This window comes from Pelodiscus sinensis, chromosome 15 (assembly GCF_052426305.1).
Source record: "Pelodiscus sinensis isolate ZL-2025 chromosome 15, ASM5242630v1, whole genome shotgun sequence".
NCBI classification, from domain to species: domain Eukaryota; kingdom Metazoa; phylum Chordata; order Testudines; family Trionychidae; genus Pelodiscus; species Pelodiscus sinensis.
This window is the reverse complement of record NC_143066.1, coordinates 16,819,969-16,839,228: the sequence shown is the minus strand read 5'-3', so window position 1 is coordinate 16,839,228 and position 19,260 is coordinate 16,819,969. Positions and strand designations below refer to the sequence as shown.

The 19,260-nt window shown below is 42.8% G+C and overlaps 1 protein-coding gene across 2 annotated transcripts in view; it reads left to right on the top strand.

Moving 5' to 3' along the window:
* TXNDC11 (thioredoxin domain containing 11) overlaps nucleotides 1–19,260 on the top strand; it is a 103,394-nt gene that overhangs the window by 53,914 nt on the left and 30,220 nt on the right. For both annotated transcript variants that reach the window (XM_025190141.3, XM_006134121.4), the window contains exons 6-7: nucleotides 9,800–9,912; nucleotides 17,194–17,394. In XM_025190141.3, coding sequence (XP_025045926.3) covers nucleotides 9,800–9,912; nucleotides 17,194–17,394 — 314 coding nt within the window. The remainder of the gene's footprint in view (nucleotides 1–9,799; nucleotides 9,913–17,193; nucleotides 17,395–19,260) is intronic.

Here is a 19,260-nt window from a genome sequence, read left to right as displayed (position 1 = left end):
CCAACTAACTTTTATATCATCTTATAAAATATTATTATCTTCCTACCCTTGCTCTGATGTGGCTTAGCAATCCTAATGCCCTGCTCAAATTTAAGATTCTAAAGTATATAGGTTATTCTTTGAGAGATTACTCATGTACATTCCAATATGTGAGTGCACATGCATGGCCATCTGGAGATATTCCCTAGTGGTACCTGTCATGTCAGCTGTGGAACCTCCTGTAGTGGTACTTTCATAGCTGCTTATATATATCACTGCTGGCCCAACACCTGCTCAGTTCCTTCTTTCTGCTACTGACCGTCATTGTAGCTTCTGCCCTCTTGCTTTGCAAGTTGTCAGTCCCTGGCGTTTATAGTTCCTCATAGTCGTGGTAGTATAGATTAGCTTTGTTTGTGTTGTAGTTGGTTACTTTGTGGGAGTTTCCCACTCCACTTATCTACTTGGGTTTTTGGGGCATGCAGCAGCCCTAGGACTTCAAACAGTGCGCCAAGTACGGGAAGTATATGCCTAGAGGCGACCAGCATGCTCCTGCCTGAAGTGCCTTGGAGAAGGTCATCTGAAAAGTAAGTGCAGCATTTGCAGGGGATTTAAGATGAGAACTAAAAGGGAGAGAGATCAGTGGCTTAATCTCCTCCTGATAGAGTTGGCACTTCAGCCCCAGCCCCAGGACATGGCCTCCACATTGGTGTGCAGCACTCTGGCCTTGGTGCAGGAGACGTCGATGCTGCACCAGGATGAGTGAAGGGTTCACTGGCACAGATCCCCTTCGTGTAAGACAGGCTAGTCCACATGGCATCAGTCGCACACCCTGGTACTGAAGAAGACGACCTCCAAGAGGTCTGTCATGTTCCAGAGGCAGCCCTCACTGTGCTGAGCCTGCTCAGGCTGGGCCCCAGCACTGTCGACTCTGGCACTGTGGGCAGGGCCATTGAGTCCAGTCAGTGTTGGTGGAATCTCTGGAGCCAGTGGTGGTGGAAAAGGACTTGGATCTTCCCTCCACACCAGATACTTTTGAGGCCACTCAGGATCTCATTGAGTTTATGGTGTCTGCTCAGTTTGAGTCGCAGCTGTCGTCGCCAGCAGCACCACCTCATAGGCTGGCTTTGGCACCGCCTTTTGTTTCTTCTGCCCTGTCCCCTGCATCACCACCAGAAATGATACCTCCGGCACTGGTGCCTGTACCCGCGGCACTGTTTATGGCATACCATGTTCCTCTTCCTATTGCAATGGCACTGGGAATGTCTTTAGTGCTGTTGGCACCATGGTACCCGGGGAAAGCTATTGACTATGAGCCAGCATGGAAACTACCATCAAGTCTGATCATCTGCATTGTTAGGCTTTGCTCCCCTTTGGTCAGTACTGGAGTATGTGTGTGAATCTGACACTTAAGTCTTTTGTGTCTAGGAGCTCTTGGTACAACTCCTGGCACACCTTCCTGCACCACTCCCAGAAATGGCATTCGGATTCATCAGTGGCTCCGGTGCAGTCCTTGCCTCACCTGCAGCAGGTGCCTATGTATTGTCCCTTCTGGATTTTGTGGGCATGCTATCACAGCTAGGGCAAGGGCCACCTTCCAGGGCTGTGTGGCACCTTTCACCCAAGCATTGTCTATGTATTTCTCAGTAGCCCCAGCTGGAGGTATCTGTGGGTGACAGTGAGCAAGTACCTGTGGGACCCCTTATCCCTAATGATCCTCCTTGACCAGCCACAAGAGGTAGCTCTTGGAAGACCCTCTGGGACAGGAAGATACTGTTCTCCCTGTGGTGTTGTCCTCCTCGCCCCGGGATGAGGTGGTGGCTCAGGCACCTCTTTTTTTCCTTCCGTCTATGGATTAACAGGGCCCATCAAGATCTGTTTCAGCATGTGCCCAGAGCCTCAACCTCCAGGCCAGTGGAGGAATCTGACCTCATAGTGGACGTACTCTTGCCTGAGCATCTGGCAGTGGTTGCCCTACTTATTGTTAAATCAATTCAAATCACCATTGTGGTGTTATGACAGAGCCCAGCATCGATTATGCCCACAGCTAAGGGGCATAAGCGCTATTTCGTGCCACCTCTTCACTTACCCACTACCGGGGTCACTGGTGATTGAGGCTGTCAACCACAGAGAGCACAAAGGTTGTTTACACTTGACAGATTGTTTTGGCAAGAAGGAACTGAGTGGGCATTGGATCAGTGTGCATATGCAGCCATGAAGGTGCTACTCCAATGGTGTCCACAGTTGACCTGATGGGTACCGCGAGGGAAAATCTGATGGCCATGCATGTGTGTGCGCACACATGTATTGGAATGGACATGGGCAACACATCTCGAAGAACACATTTTTTTTCAATTCTTTATGTAATTTGGATAGATTGTATGTGCCTGTGCAATTCTTTCATAAGATGACCTTTTAAAGAGTCTTTAACTCCAGTTTGACAGCTGATTTTCTAAATTGCTTTTAGTGACTAATAACTCGTGACCCTCATAGTTCCAAATTTGGATTATATAAGATGCTTAACTGGGACTTTTTCTCTTCCTCTTCCCTGCTCTCCCCCCAAATTACATCCGACTCGTACAGATATCTTCAAATATTTTTAAATAAAGATATGCTCCTGTCAAGGCTGTTCCTCACTCTGGTATGACAAATGCAGAAGTGGGGGCTTGCAAAAAGCACCCCAAAACCTGGTCTCTACAGGCTTTGGTACAACCCCCCCCCCCCCAAAATCCTAATACCCGAACTTTGGAGAAATCCGCTGCCACCACTCAAGCAATTTCCACAAAAAACAGGGAAGAGATCAATTTGGAAAAGTCCCTAAGATAAAACTCTCCCCCTGCTCTAATCTCCGTTTTACTTGGAGTTGGGAAAAACCAGAGGGGATTCACAGACAGTAATGGACTCTGCCCTTATAACTAGGCACCGAGTCACAAGACAGAACAATCAACTAATACCGGTTAATTAGAAAAAGAAAACAAACTTTTATTATCAAAACAAAACTACAGTTGCAAGCATAATAAAGTGGCTAGATAGAAAGGGCCACCAATTGATATACTCGGGAATCCTTGGTTTCAAGATTGTAATTATGAAAGAGAAAAAAAACCACACTTAACAAGCTCAGACTTCCCAGACCAAATTCCCAGACCAGGAAAACAATAAAACATGATGGACTGTCTAAACTTTGCCCTACTTACAGACTGTAAGAAGTCTTTTCTCAGAGAGAGACGGGCCTCCCATCTCCTTCAGTCTTGGAAGAAACCTCTCTGACCTGGATAAAGGATGGAAAAGATAAAAATTCCTTTGTCCCAGTTTGAAATCCCTACCTGCATTGCTATTGGCTGACCAGATACCTGGCTAGGGAGAGGAGACATGGTTAACCACTTAGTCCTCGGATGCTGGTCAGCACTCCTGATTATGACAGTTCCTTTCCTGACTGTTTGCTTAGAAATGAAGTCTATTGTACTGCTTCTGATTTTCAGTTTTGGCTCTTTTGAACTAAAGTCCTAGAAGATTTACAGGCAGTCCCCGGGTTATGTACAAGATAAGGACTGTAGGTTTGTTCTTAAGTTGAATCTGTATGTAAGTCGGAACTGGCGTCAGCCGCTGCTGAAACTGATCAATTTCAACCGCGGCTGAATCTGGATGCCAGTTCTGACTTACATACAGATTCAACTTAAGAAACCCAGGCGTCCCCAAGTCAGCTGCTGCTGAAACTGATCAGCAGCTGATTCCAGGAAGCCTGGGGCAGAGCGGGCTTCCTGTAGTCAGCCGCTGGTCAGTTTCAGCAGCAGCTGACTTGGGAACGCCTGGGGCAGAGCAGCTGGGGTGCTGCTGGGTTGCTCCAGTAGCGCGGCTCCTCGGCGCTACTAGAGCAACCCAGCAGCACCCCAGCTGCTCTGCCCCAGGCGTCTTGATTCAGCCGCTGCTGAAACTGACCAGCAGCGGCTGAATCAGGATGCCTGAGGCAGAGCAGCTGGGGTTCTGCCGGGTTGGTCCAGTAGTGCCCAGAGCGGCGCTGCGGGACCAACCTGGCAGCCCCCAGCTGCTCTACCCCAGGGGTAGACAAGAAAAGCCTGGTCTGCTGGGGGGGGGAGCACTAGCTGCACCCCCCCCCCAGCAGACCAGGGGGACAGGAGCAAAGCCTTGGAGCACGCCTGCAGCGGGACAGCCCAAGCGCGCCCGGGCTGTCCCGCTGTGGGCGTGCTCAAGGCTTTGCTCCCCGTCTCCCTGCCGACCAGGCGGCGGCTTTGCTCAGGTGTCCCTGGTCTGCTGGGGGGGTGTCCAGTGGCTTTGCTGGACCCCCCCCCCAGCAGACCAGGGGGACAGGAGCAAAGCCGCCCAGGCGGCGGGAGTCCCGCTGCCTGGGCGGATTTGCTCCGGGGCAAACGAGCAAAGCCGCCCAGGCAGCGGGACTACTGCCGCCTGGGCAGCTTTGCTCGGGTGTCCCTGGTCTGCTGGGGGGGGGGGTCCAGCGGCTTTGCTGGACCCCCCCAGCAGACCAGGGGGACAGGAGCAAAGCTGCCCAGGCGGCAGGAGTCCTGCTGCCTGGGCGGCTTTGCTCCGGGGCAAACGAGCAAAGCCGCCCAGGCGGCGGGACTCCCGCCGCCTGGGCGGATTTGCTTGGGTGTCCCTGGTCTGCTGGGGGGGGGGGGGGTCCAGCGGCTTTGCTGGACCCCCCCAGCAGGCCAGGTAGACCAGGAGAAGCTTTTCTCGCCCCGGAGGACACGGGTGGCGACTCGCCGCCCGTGAGCTCCGGGGCGAGAAAAGCCCTGTTCGTAAGTGCGGATCCGATGTAAGTCGGATCCGCGTAAGTCGGGGACTGCCTGTATTGTTTTTGTAAATTGCAGATGTCTTTTTCATCTTCCAGTAAATCATAAATCTTGTGAATTATGTTATAGTCAGATCTGTTCACTTCAGTGATCCTAGCAGGCCAATAGAGGTTTTTGCTGTGTAAAGTATTACTTTACTGGGGAACCTCCCAGAATTCTTTTCTTAAGCTGAATTTTTAGCCTTGTCATCCTGAGATTTGCCTTGGACACGTTGTTCTCTTCCCTTTGGGTGTGACTGCAGCACTCATCTCATAGACTCTACTGTGTTTGCTAACTTCCTCTCTATTGTTTACACTGACAGATTGTTCTGTACAATGTAATTCTACAGACATTTCTAGTGTATACTGCGTTGTGTTGCTTCATCACTTGAGTCATCATATTTCCTGAGAATTCTTAAAAGGAACAGAGATCCAAAATGTTAGAATATTAAATTGTATTTGTGTAAGGCAGTTGCAAATTCTTAAGTAACTTTATAAGAGTCCCCAGAATAAGTACTGTAATAGGAGTTACGTTCAGTGTCTTGTGTATGGTTCGATATGGCTTCATTTGGAAAAATGGGGTGATATTCATATAGGTGCAGAGTACTGGTGCAAGGCACTCTAACATTTAAGTTCTGCATAAAATTGCTTAAAAGAAGCTTGCTGGCTAGGCAGCTGCACAGAATACAGTACATGCAAATTAAAAAGATCTGCACACTGGCCCAAAATAGGCCAGTATGCAAGGCTATACTGGACATGAACTATCGTAGGGATTGCAAATCTGAATTTTTGCGTGGATTCAGTAACCAAGACAACAGACACAGGAATTGCTGTTGTCATACTCTAGCCCATAAACTGGGATATCAACCTGGTTTTCTGTTGGAGTGGATTTTGCTTAGACTTTGTGCTCACAAAGTGGACTTTATTCAGAGATCTTGATCCTAACCCAGTTGATTCCAGTAGTTCTTGGAGTCCATAGCCAATGATGTGTTAAGAGCCTTACTCTAGAATGGTAAAGCCACTTGTAAGTTTTGTGGAGCATTTCAGATGAGCTCCTGAATCTTCATACATAATTATGCTATTATGTATTTCATAGACATCACAGAACAACAATTTTAGAAATGTTTTAGAGTTAAAAAAATATTTAATTGGTACACTTTTTCATATCCCTTCACCCAATAAAATCAGTTTGCCTTACTTAGCAGTCTTGCTGTACAAACCACAGGAGAGAGAAATTATAACGAATATATCATATTAGTGCAAGGAAGGGAAAGAGAAATAAGGAAATGTTTCTCTGGCAGATTTATTTGTTGTTGCATTTGTTGGTTTTAAATGGGATTTGTTTGAAATTGCTGGAAGCTTTGGAATATGGAAAGTAACCGCTGCAATGAATTTGGTGTTTGTTACTGTGACTTTGGCAATTGATTCCAGTCATGGCCTACCTTGGGGTGTATCTAGACTACGCTAGACTTTCGAAAGAGGAAATGCAAATTCTGCAGGAATTTGCATATATTCTTTCGAGCTCACTTTCGAAAGTGGCACTTTCGAAAGTGGAAGTAATGAAGACGCGGTTTTGTCAGCGAACCCTCCCGTTTGTTGACAAGCTGCTTTTCCTGAAAACGTGAGGTTTACGCGGCTTGTCGATAAATGGGAGGGTTCACTGACAAAACCACGTCTCAATTACGTTCACTTTCATAAGTGCCACTTTCAAAGTGAGCTCGAAAGAAGATATGCAAATTCACGGGGAATTTGCATATCCTTTTGAAAATCTAGCGTAGTCTAGATACACCTCCAGGGAAAGTCTGTTAGATGAAGGTGGTGGAGTGATGTGTTATTGATAGACATGTAGCCCACAGTTCAGTGTGGTTCACCAGTAGCCCTGGAAGTTACAAGGTGTAGACTACAAATTGGCATGTTGAGAGAATTTCCTGGTGTCTGCAAGGGTGTACTCTACCCCCTCCTTCCAGCAGGAGAATTCAGCACTAATTGAGTTGGGGACACGAAGCAAGCAAGCAGAGAGGAGTCTGCTGAACTGTAATCCTGTTCTGTGCCCTTTAGGCTTAAGGGCTTAAAGAGTACCTTGAGAGGAGTTTAAATGACACAAAAGAGACCAAGAGTTTGGCAGTTTTTAAGGTTAATTATTGTGGGAGTTAGAACATTTACACAAGTGTTAACACTTCTCAGAACAGCATAGAAAACACACGTCTCACTTCGCTGTCAGGATGGAATGAATCTGTCATTGAGAGACTGGTTGAAACTGAGCTAGGGTAATAAAAGGGTTAGAGAAACAATGGAAGCCCTGAAGACTGAACAGTCTATGCTCAATAGAGGGAGGCTCTGGCAGGTGCAGTTGTGAACACAACATGGTCCTGACTGGAGACAAAGATCTGGGAATGGTCTTCTGGCAGAGGCTGGCTGCTCTTGCCTGGGACTGACTGAGGTCAGACTAGATGGGAATCTGCTACAGTTTGGCTGGAGAATTATGCTGACTTGGCCAAAGGGACTATGTTTTAGATTTTATTTCCTTGTGCTAGCATAACGACTTCCAGTGCTAGGCTCAAATTGTCAAATAAACCCTGCTCTGTTTTGAAAATGCTGTTTGGTGGCATTTCATATGCTTGTTGAGTGCATTAGTTCCTGAAGAGTGAGTAGACAGTTCTCTGACCAGCAGTCTGTCTTAATGTGAACTCGTAGGGGAGAATTGATAGCATGAAACAGGAGCAGTGAAGCCTGTTTCAGAGGTGGTGAGGTTGTGTAGTCCTGAGATTCCTCATGGATCTGGCATGTTACAGGGTTTCCTCCAAGAGACTGTTAAAATATAATAGCACTGATCCTGTGGATTAGGGATGTGAATAGGTAACTGGTTAACTGGTTATGATAAGCATAGACAGACAGATAGAAAGGCAGGCAGGCACTTAGAGACCCATTCTTAGTCTCTACCATCTCAACCAATTTATTCAGACTGAAGTTTCACATGGTCATGGTAGCATCTATTGTAATTCCATCCCTGGAAAAAGACATGTAGTTTACAGCTGTCAACATGGATGTCTGTTTTCACATGGACATTTACCCCACTCACTGATATTTCCTCAGATTCATAATTAGCCCTGACCACTTTCAGTAGACTACTCGGTATAGGCATTGTTGCCACTCCCAGGGTCTTTAAAAAGGTGTTCTCTGTTGTAGCAACCTCGGTCAGAAGTTGTGGACTTCCTGTACCATGATGATGAGGTAAGAGAGAGAGAGAGCTTGTGACACACTGTCATGTGGGTTATAATCTAGTCCATGATACCGTTCACAACGTTATCCTTGATGATGGAGCTGGTGTGTCAGCAATGAGATTGCCCAGGTGGCAGTATACCCCAAGCTCAATTTTGTCAGCATGCAACTGTCTCTTTGAGAGTCCATCTGTCTGTGCATCTGTGAGTCTGTTTGTAGGAGCCATAGGAGCTAGGACCATCAAATTTTGGTATGCAGTTTCCTCTTACCCTGACTAAAACCATGGTCAGGGATTGGTTGTGCCCAGAAAATTTGAGTGCCGGGAATGGGACCATATTTCATAACATGGAAAGGGAAGGAGTAGGGTGGAGAGGGTGCAAAAGGGACGGGGACAGACAGGAGGATGCAATGCTGAGAGTGTCCACTGGGGGCAGCTGCAGCACAAAGAGAGTGGCCTTCACCAAGATGGGGCTTCATCATCTTGCTTTCCAGTACACTGGTATGGAGCTTCCCCTCCCCCTGGTATGGAGCCTTCCCTGCAAACTGTGTGGGGATCATTGGAAGGGGGAAACAGCTCCCAGAGCCTGCCCCCCCTGTGAAGAGCCTGCAGGCTGTGGGGGGCGTTGGAGGAGAGACTGCCCTCCAGACAGCCTGCAGGCTATGGAAGGACAGCTGCAGGGGGGAGCAGCCCCTTGAGCTTGGCCCCTTCCCAGACAACTTTCAGGATGTGGGGGGGGGCACCCACTGGAGGAGGAGGTAGTGCCCCCAGCTTCGCCCTCCCCAAACAGGCAGCAGGCTATCCCTTTCTTCAATGCTCCTCACAGCCTGCAAGAGGGCTCCACCCCCGTCTTGAGCCTACCCACACCTCCCAACTCTCTGCCCTAAGCCACCCACTTCCTGCCTCTCCTTACTCCCAAACCCTCCCTCCAGCCTTCATTTAAAAAAAATACAATTATTTAAATAAAATGTACATTTTTCATCTATTTTTAAAAAAATCTTCAGTTAAAGACCTGAGCAACACTGGGTAAATCTTCCAGTACTTCATATTTCTGACTTCAAATACTGGAAAGATACATGCACATAAATAATGTATAGACATTCAGCAGATTACAAGCTTTCCAATGGTACCTTAAATAATTATTTTGCATACAGCATATTCCAGTTATGTCATATTTTATTCAGCAACATATTTTCATAAAGAACATGGGGTGCCTTTAGACATCTTGCTATTCACCAATCTCCATTGTGAAAACTGACTGTTCTTACCTTTTTCCCTGTCGTTTAACCAGTTATTGATCAATCACATGATCTTTCCTCTTATCCCATGACTCCCTATTTAATTTAAGAGCTTTTGGCGTGGGATCTTTTCTAAGTTTTTTTTTTTAATCCAAATAGTATATGATTGAGTGCATTGCCCTTATCCACATGCCTGCTGACTGTGCCAAAGGTTGATGAGGCAAAAGCCCCATGTTGACTCTCTTTCAGCCTATGATGTTCACCTATGTGTCTGCTTATAAACAAATGCAGAAAGCCAATATCATTTTCCTGTTTCTTGTTTTGTTATGTATTGCTCTTTGGCATTATATTAGCTTTCTGCCTTTGTTTCCTTGTCTGTTCAATGGGCATAATAATAGTGACCCTCCTTGGGAAAGTTCTTGAAGGTCTCCAGCTGAAAAGCACTACATGATTGCTAAGTATTATTATGATAAAATCATTGTTGTTTAAAGCAAGATAAAAGCGTTAACCCATTCTTCAGTTTTTCAGAATTTTACTAAAACTAGAAATTTATCCTTTCAGATTACCTTGGGACAATACGCTTCGGAGTGATCACGGATAAACAAATTGCAAAGGAAATTTCGTTGACGCGCTCGGGAAGTGTATACCTTCATAGACACGTCAATACTTCACTTGTGAGTACTATTATTATTAGTTAACATTTATATTTCAGTAGCAACCAGAGACAAACTAGGTTGGACTGAATGTGCTGGGCACTATATGAACATAGAATATATGACAGTGCTTTAAAGAGCACTCATAAAGCTGTCACGTTTTCTTATCCAGTCACCCAGTTTTGTGAGATCTCTTTTGAGCACTAGACAATCACATGGATTTAACTATTTTGAGTAATTTTGTATCATCCTCAGATTTTGCCACCTCACAATTAACTCCCTTTTCCACATTATTTATGAATTTGTTGAACAGCACATGTCCCAGTACAGATTCTTAAGAGCATCCTGCTTTTTACCTCTCTCCATTATGAAAACTGACTATTCTGACCCTTTGTATCCTATTGTTTAACCAATTACTGATCAATGACCGTATCTTTCCTCTTCTATTATGACTGCCTACTTAGCTTTAGAACTTTTGTGTGATCATTCTATTCTTACGGTAGGTTCAACCAATTTGCCTACCACTGAAGTCAGGCTTACCAGCCTTTAATTGTAAAGGTCATCTATAGAGTCTTTTTTTTAAAATCAGCTTTACATTGACTATCCTCCAGTCATCTGATACAGAAATTGATTTAGACAATAGATTACATACCACAGTTGGTAGTTCTGGAATTTCGTATTTTTGTTCTTTCAGAAGTCTTGGGTCCTGGTCTCAGTGACTTAATTCTGTTTGTTTGATTAGTTTGTCCCAATCTCTTCTACTAACACCTCAGTCTGGGATAGTTCCTTAGATTTGTCATCTAGAAAGAATGGCTTAACTGTGGGAAATACCTCTCATATCTTTTGCAGTGAAGACCTATGTAAAGAATACACATAGCTTCTTCATTATGGCCTTTTCTTCCTTGAGTATTCCTTTGGCACCTCAGTTGCCCAGTGACCCTGTGATTGATTGATTGATTGTTTGGTAGGCTTTTTACTTCTGATGTACTTAAAAAAGAATTTGCCATTTAGGTTTTTTTGCCTTTTGCTAGTTGCTCTTTTTGTTGTTGTTTTGGCCTGCCTAATTATACTTGCTAGAGTTTTTCCTTTTATGACAGGATACTGATTGTGGAATCACTGTGTCCCCTAAACTCTTCAGCCTGGGCTGCCTCTCACAATGGTTTACAAGTGACCAGCAGCAAACCTCTCCAGGAGCTGTTGTAACACAGCACAACTGAATGTGGGGCCCCATACCCAGCTATATTTTATGAATGCTCCCAGAGCTGCTCATGAATCACAGAGAAAGGCACCAGCCATATCCCCTCAGCTCTCAGCCTTGCACTGCCCAGGATGATGTATTAATGTATTAATTAGCTCACAGCTTAATCAATGGAAATTAGATATACACCAGCCTTTGACACGTGAGCCATTTAACAGACACTTCAGGCAAACTCACTAGTAAAGATAAACAGTCAAACAAATTTATTAATTACAAAAGATAGATGTTAAGTGACTAAGTGTTGAGCAAAAAGAGTTAATTACCAAAAGACAATAAAATATCATCATGCTGTCTAAACTCTCAAGCCTATTAAACTGGGCAGCATCTAAATTAAGTAGTTTTTTCTCACCCTACTAGATATTGTAATTCACAATGTACAGATTTGTCCCTTAAACTAGGAACAGCCTTCTGCTGAAGCCTTCAATCTTCTTCTCAGTGTCCTTGTTGCTTACAGCATAGGTGGGAGAAGAAAGACGAGGCAAAGCATGGGCCTGCTGTGTTTGGTTTTATACCCTTAGTTCATGTTCTTGCAGAACACAAGTCCAGGCATGTTTCATGGGTATTGCTGAGTCCCAGGCAAGGTGAAGCAATTCCCCTGATATGGCTCTCTTTCTCAACAGTGGTTGTTGAGGGCTGTTTAATACCCTGCCTGGGCATTGGTTACTTTCCACGCTGTTGTCTGTAGGGAGCTAAATAGCTGGCTGATTTGTCCAATGTATATCATGTTTTAGTGCCAACCATGCAACATTGTCAGTCCCCATAATACACGAGGTTCGAAGGGATGCCGGAAAGAATGAGACCACAACTGGGGGCTTAAAAAACAAAGATTGATTTTATTTTGATGAGGACTCTGGCGCCTAATGACTGTAAACTTAGTCACATGCACGGTCGCCAGACAATCATCAGAATGAAAAACAAACAAATCACCAAACAATATAAAACAATTCCCTGAGGCTTTTCTAAATCATAATAATTCCCAATAACTGCCCAGGGGTTAGAAACAGTCGAACTCACACTGATATTGTTCATAAATCTAACCATTTACACTATATTACACAAAGAACAGTTAAAACCCTTAACAACCACTATTTAAAAACTAACACAATAACTCTTAAACTACTGTTACTAAATAAACAATGAGGGGAAATGAAAATCAATTGGGATAGGGATAATTGCGGGGAAGAGGCGTCATACCGGTTCTGGAGACAGCAGGAACACGAGTACCAGCCACATGCTCACAAACTTTCTCCACTCAGGTCGACCCACTCGAGGTATGCTCAATGAGACACGAGGGGGGGGGGGGGCGCAAGGCGACTGGGTGATCAGGCCAGATGTTCACTCCATGTGATTCCCCGCGTGAGAGGGTTCGGCTGCCTGTTTTATTGCCTGTGGACTTATCACCCCATAGGTTGGGTTTTGCCGCAGTGCGTGGAGTAAGCAGGCCTGACCACCAGTCAGTCCATTGGCTGATCTTTTACTGCAGTGGGTGGAGCGAGCAGGGGAAGATAATTAATTTATATGCCCTTATATGGGAAGCGCTCCGCCTCATAGACAGAGCCCCCTATACCAGCCTTTGAGGTATAACAGGCTGTGGCTCACCTGCGACGGGCAGCCAATGTTGATGTTCTGTCTCGGACAAACATAATCTCATAACAGTGGGTTTCAGCAGATTCATTTCCCCAGATAACTCATATGCCATGGTCCATATGCAAGATCACCATTTTATATGTATAAAAATATGAGGACTATGGGAGTTGCAAGAATTTCACTCTTGTGACTGTTCCTTCTAATTTTGGTTTAACTAGCTTTCTCATTTTTGTGCAGTTACCATTTTTGAAGTTAAATTCTACTATGATAGATTTCTTTTATATTTTCTCCCCTAGAAAGTAAAAAGTTAAATTTACTTTTTTTATGGTCCCTTTTATTGGGAGGGTCAGCTATATTCTCCTTTTGGACCAGATCCAGTGTGCCACTTAGGACTAACTCAAGTCTAGCCAGTGATCAGAACCAAAATCAGGAGACAGGCTAGGAAGACCAGTGGTGGAGTCTGAATCAGTGAATGAGAGCGAGGAACTACCTCCATGCTTTAATAATTTGCCTGGGTTTATAGTCTTCAAGGTTTATAGTGCTCTTCCTTGGCTGCTGAATGGCAGCCTGAATGTGCCAGTCATCCTCTTATCATAACTAAAAGCCAGGTAAGGGTTTGATTGTGCCAGGAAAACGGGGTGTGCCTGAAGTGGGATTGCTTCTCATAAAACCATACAGAAAAGAGACAGAATCACCAGGAAGTAAGGGGAAAGTACATAGTTTGCTGCATTCCTCAATCTGGCTGGGAGCAAAGGGGGCAGCGAATTAACCTGGAGCTGCCCCAGCCAGGGACATTCACCCCTCCCCCAGCTGTGCCCTCTGGAACTGCAGCAGCCATGGAGAAGCGCTTCTCACATGACTCCAAACTGCTGTGGTGAGAGAGGGCTATGGTGTCCTCTCTCCGCAGGACAGCCTGCATACTGAATCCTTCATCCCCAGCCATACCCTAGAACAGTGATTCAAATGAAGAAAAACAAAAGTTGATTTAAGGATCTGAGGAATGACGGGTAAATCTTCTAGTCAGATCATAAATGAGAAATCCACTCTGGGGTGTACCCTTCCATATTCTTTACATCCCTTTTCATAGATTCCTAGATTAGAAGGCCAGAAGGGATCATTGTGATCAGCTACCTCTTTTATAACAAAGGCCATAGAACTTCCCTAAAATAATTCCTAGGGTGTATCTTTTAAAACAGGGGTGGTGAATCTCAGACCTGGGGGCCGGATGTGGCCTCTATCTTGACTGGATCCGGCTCCCGAGGCTCAGCATTAGGGAACATGCACTGGCACTCCAGCCACTTACTCACAGGGCTGGAGCACACTAAGTCTACTAGCCTGGGCCCCCTAGGCTCTGGTGTGCGAGGGGAATGTGGAGAGCGTCTTTCTCCGTCTCAGTCAGGGGCGTCTCACTTTGCTTTTCACTTGTGTGTGGCCCCTGGATGATTTTTCTCTGGGTCAGCAGCCCCCAACCCAAAAAAGGTTCCCTGCCTCTGTTTTAGAAAAACATCCAGTTTTGGTTTTAAAATTGACAGCGATGGAGAGAGAATACATTACAACTTTTGGTAAATTGTTCTAATGGTTAATTATTCTCACTGTTAGAACATTTACACCTTATTTCTAGTCTGAATTTGTCTAGCTTAGACTTCTAGACTTCCTGCCCCTCCGCTAGACCTCCCTCTTCCTGGGCGCTCTAGTCCAGGAACACCCGTGGTCCAACATCTGGACCACAGATGGTGCCAGACCAGGCAGTCCGGGTTAAGGGAAATACAACCTATAGCAGCAAAACATAAACCTCAGCCTATGCTAACTCTGTCATTTCTCTTTTCTGATTAAAAACTGGAAATCCCAGTGAAGTGGAGAATTTCCATCAGAAAAAAATGAGAAGTAGTCAGAAGAGATTAGTAAATTTCCCAAAGAGAGATGGGTGCATCCTAAAAAGTGGTTCTCCAGAAGATGAGAGCACCAAGAACAGTTTCTTAATAATGCAGAACTTCGATAAATTGCCTCGCCTTTCCTCCATCATTTTGAGTTAACTTCTGCTGAGCATGATTTTGTTTGAATGATGGTGAATGTTATCTTGAAAGTTTTGATCCTGAAAAGTCATGTAACAATTTCTAGGAAGAAATTCAACAGACATTCTAATTCTAAAATAAAATATGAAATCTTCACACTTCTAAACGGGAAAAAATAAGTAACATTCTTTATCTTTCTGGTATGTTTACATTTGTAATTAGCGGTTATCATTATTTTAATATAATTGTGTTAAATCAAATTTTAGTGACCCAGATTTTGATAACATTATTTGTACAAACATCCTGTATGCATTTCATCAGTTTACAATGCAGATAGGAGAAAGAGAGTATAATTAGAAAAATGCAGATTTTAATAAGTTTCTAATTACAAGAGAAGTAAATGATTATTCTGTCATCTTTGATTATAATAATCTGTTCATATGCTGTGATGATTTAGCTGGGCAAAAGTGGTTGCTGCTATATATAGGCATGCTCTTATTTTCTTTAATAATAAACAAACATGTTGTGGTGTTCAATTGCTTTGATTTGCAGATGTTCACTGGGAGCCTCAGAACTATGCACAGTCTATAAAGTGAGAGGAATTCTAAATAAAGGCAGATTAAATTGTTTTTTAACAGTGTTCAAGGTCAAAGTTATTTTCTGAACTGAATTGCCAAAACAGTGTTCATCTCTTTTGCCAAATAATTGTTTTAATACTTCATAGTAACCCAGAAGGAAACATTATAATATATGTTGCCATCAAATTTAAGATAAACTAACTTTTGGTTACCTAGGAGTGTGAGGGAAGATACAAAATGTAGACAGTTTTGCAACTTTCAGTATTAAGAAATGTCTCATGGATTGGTAATAGCTGTCAATAGAAATATTAATTGTGTATAATGTATTTTTCCTTGGTTCAAAGCTAACATGTGGTGCACATTGAGTTCTAAAGATACCTGATCTATTACACTCTTAGAAAAATTACTTAAATGAGTTAACTCAAAAACACTAATCCTAGTGTCAGCTATGTTCATGGAGGCCTGGTAGCTGGGAATGTTAATTTTAGTTGAAATTTGAGGCTGGGGAAGCAATTAAGGACCTGAAATACAACTTTCAGAATAGCCATTCTGTGTGAAGGCCTTATCTCTGTATATGTCCTCGTTAACTGTGGAAATGATATGGAGATAAGGAAGGTATTTCTGGTTTATTCTACTCAAATTATGAAGAAAGATTTTCATGTATCACCTGAAACAGTAATTGGTGTCTGTGCAAACCTGTGATAATGGTGCATGATAAACAGCATGCTTTAATTCATGAAAGTGACTCCACAATTTAAATTCTTTTTTTAGAACATTGAATTAGTTAATCACACACAGTGATACCAAAGCTATTGAATTGCAGTCCCAGCTACATCAGGATCTTAAAGGAGATGCATTTAAAGGGAGTCAATGTGATGAAATTAGAGACATAGTGGGGAGGTTTTTCTGGTATCCCACCATAATGTATCAAGGTGAGTGGCACTATTAATCTGGAAACTGGGGTCTTTCACATTAGTGAAAATAAACATCAGAAGAGATTTGTAGCAGGTGTAGTGGAGAAATACAAAATTCCAAAGTCACTTGAAAACATTTTGGAAATTTTTTTGAAATGGATGCATGTTGATGGTTCAGAGTTTCCACACACTTTTATAGAAATGTTCACAAACCTCTAGTTGGTAGCACATTTGTTGACAAGACTAATGTGATACTTATACAGGTAACTTTCTGAAGTCAAAATTCTTTTTGCTTGTAAATAAAATCAAACATACTAAAGGATTATAATACGATGGTTTATTTCTAGTCTAGTGTATCTATTTTAGTCTGTCAAACATATTGTGAAAAAAGGCAGATGGCATTAATTTGTTCAGCCCCAAACCAAAGTTTAAGAATCATTGCTTTAGGCAGGGCCCTTGTTCTTTTCATTTCATTATCAGCATTCAGCAAAGAAGTAATAATAGAACAAGATTGAGGGAGTGCAGAGAGCATTAATTCAAGTTGTAATCAGAGCTACTAGATACAGAGATAAAAGCATTTACCAACATTGAGACAGCTTGACTGGAAAACAGAAGAATAAACGGAAACAATAAATTACTTTACAATTTGTTTTTGACTACCATTTGATAAATCTTAATTGAGAATTGGAAATACAGTGCACGAAACTTCAGAGTGAGATTCTACTCATGGTACTACTCATTGGGGAGGCACAAGGAAGAGTATCTAGGGAAGTATACGTGGAATGATGACTAGCATGAGAATGGTTCTTGAATAATGTCAGTAAGTCAGAGCTGTAATAGTGCCAACATATATATAACAATATATGTATATGTACATTTTATGTACCTCATTCATTAGTAAACAGTGTATTTAAATAAATGAGGAGGATTAATTATGATTTTTCCCTTTCAAGATTTATCCAAGTGAAGTCATGAACTACACAGCTGAGAATATTTGCAAGTGGGCTTTAGAAAATCGAGAGACACTTATACGTTGGTTGAGACCACATGGAGGAAAAAGCCTTCTACTAAACAATGAACTGAAGAAGGGACCAGCATTTTTCTTATTTATACCCTTCAATCCCTTAGCAGAAAGTCACCCTCTTTTAGATGAAGTGAGTGAAATATATTATTTTTATTGTGATAGATCATGCAGGCCTCAGTCACAGATCAGAATCCCATTGTTCCGGCACTATGCAAACAAAAAAAGGTCTGTTTGAGTGGGTTTACTTCTACTTTTTGTTCCATAAAGATCTAACTTGAAATTGTATGTATTGATACAGATTGGGTGCCAACTATGTGTTACTTGATGCAGGGCCCGATTAAGTTCTTTGTAGGCCCTAGGCACTCTCATAATCATAGGTCTTTAAATTAGAGAAATGCTCTATCGCCTATACACCTAAAAGTTAATTGTATGTTATACATGTATGTTTTTTGTTGACTAAAGCTAACAAATTATTAAGTTTGATTTAGCTGTTTTCTTTTCTTATTTTCAATTCAATTATTAATTTTTGTAGGCCCTAAAGGTTTTTCTTGGGCTCTATGCACTGTGCCTATTGTGCTTAATGGGTAATGTGGCCCTGACTTGATGTTCCAGAAAAATGTAAAATGCTTATACTGGGTCTGATTTTTCTTCCCACCATGCACCACCCAAAGCTTGTGGTTTGTGAATGCTAATGGAAACTGTTATAGATCCTAATGATCATGAAGGACAGAGAGAGGGGAATGGTTATTATGTACTAGGTACTATGTTATGGTTGAATACTGCATACAGATGTGGTTGCCTCATCTGAAAAAAGATATATTGGCATTGGAAAAGGTTCAGAAAAGGGCAACAAAAAAGCTTAGGGGTTTGGAACAGGTCCCATATGAAGAGAGATTAAAAAGACTAGAACTTTTCAACTTAGAAAAGAGGAGACTAAGGTCTATAAAATCATGACTGGTGTGACAAAAGTGAATAAGGAAAAGTTATTTACTTGTTTCCATAACATAAGAACTAGGGGTCACCAAATGAAATTAATAGGTAGCAGGTTTAAAACAAACAAAAAGAAGTTTTTCTTCATGCAGCACACAGTCAACCTGTGGAACTCTTTGCCAGAAGAGGTTGTGAGGACCAGGACTTTAACTGGGTTCAAGAAAGAACTAGATAAATTCGTGGAGGCTAGGTACATCAATGGCTGTTTGCCAGGATGAGGAGGACTGGTGTCCCTAGCCTCTGTCAGAGGCTGGGAATGAGTGACATGAGAGGGATTGCTTGAAGAGTCCCTGTTCTGTTCACTCCCTCTGGGGCACCTGGCATTGGCCACTGTCACAAGACAGGATACTGGGCTAGATGGACCTTTGGTCTGACTCAGTATGGCCATTCTTATGTTCTTATTCAATTGATTTTTACTTATTGAATTAATTAAGTCAACCTAATGTGGCCATTGAGAAATTGAAAGGATTTATTATAGTTCCTTCCAGTAGAAAATATAATAATTTACGAACATTTAACCCTATAAATTCCAGGGTGGTCCTTGCTATTATATTGGAAAAAGCAATATCAGATTATAAAGAAAGATTGAAGCTATATTTTGTGTTTGTAATTCATATCCATCTTGCACACTTTTTTTCTTGCAGCCTTTTTAAAGGGGGCATTTCTGGTCCTTGGAGTGTTTTTTCAGTAGACTGAATGGCATGCCTTTTTATTTATGAAATAATCTTCATTGTAATGTCACTTTTGTATTTAAGATATGTTGCTATCTTTGTACTGTTCAGCATCTTTAAGGCATTGTTTCATTTGCTTGAATCTGGTTAAAATCAAATTAGTATGTGTACACAGGATTAAGTGGCACTTCTATAGAATTATTGTAAATTACCAGTTTCAGTTTCAATAATATCTAATCTCAAAGTGGGCATATGAGACTCAAAATTGCTTGGTTTATAATCCAGAAATGTGTCCTTGAGTTGGCAGAGCATGTTTCTTAGTCAAATTTCCTCTT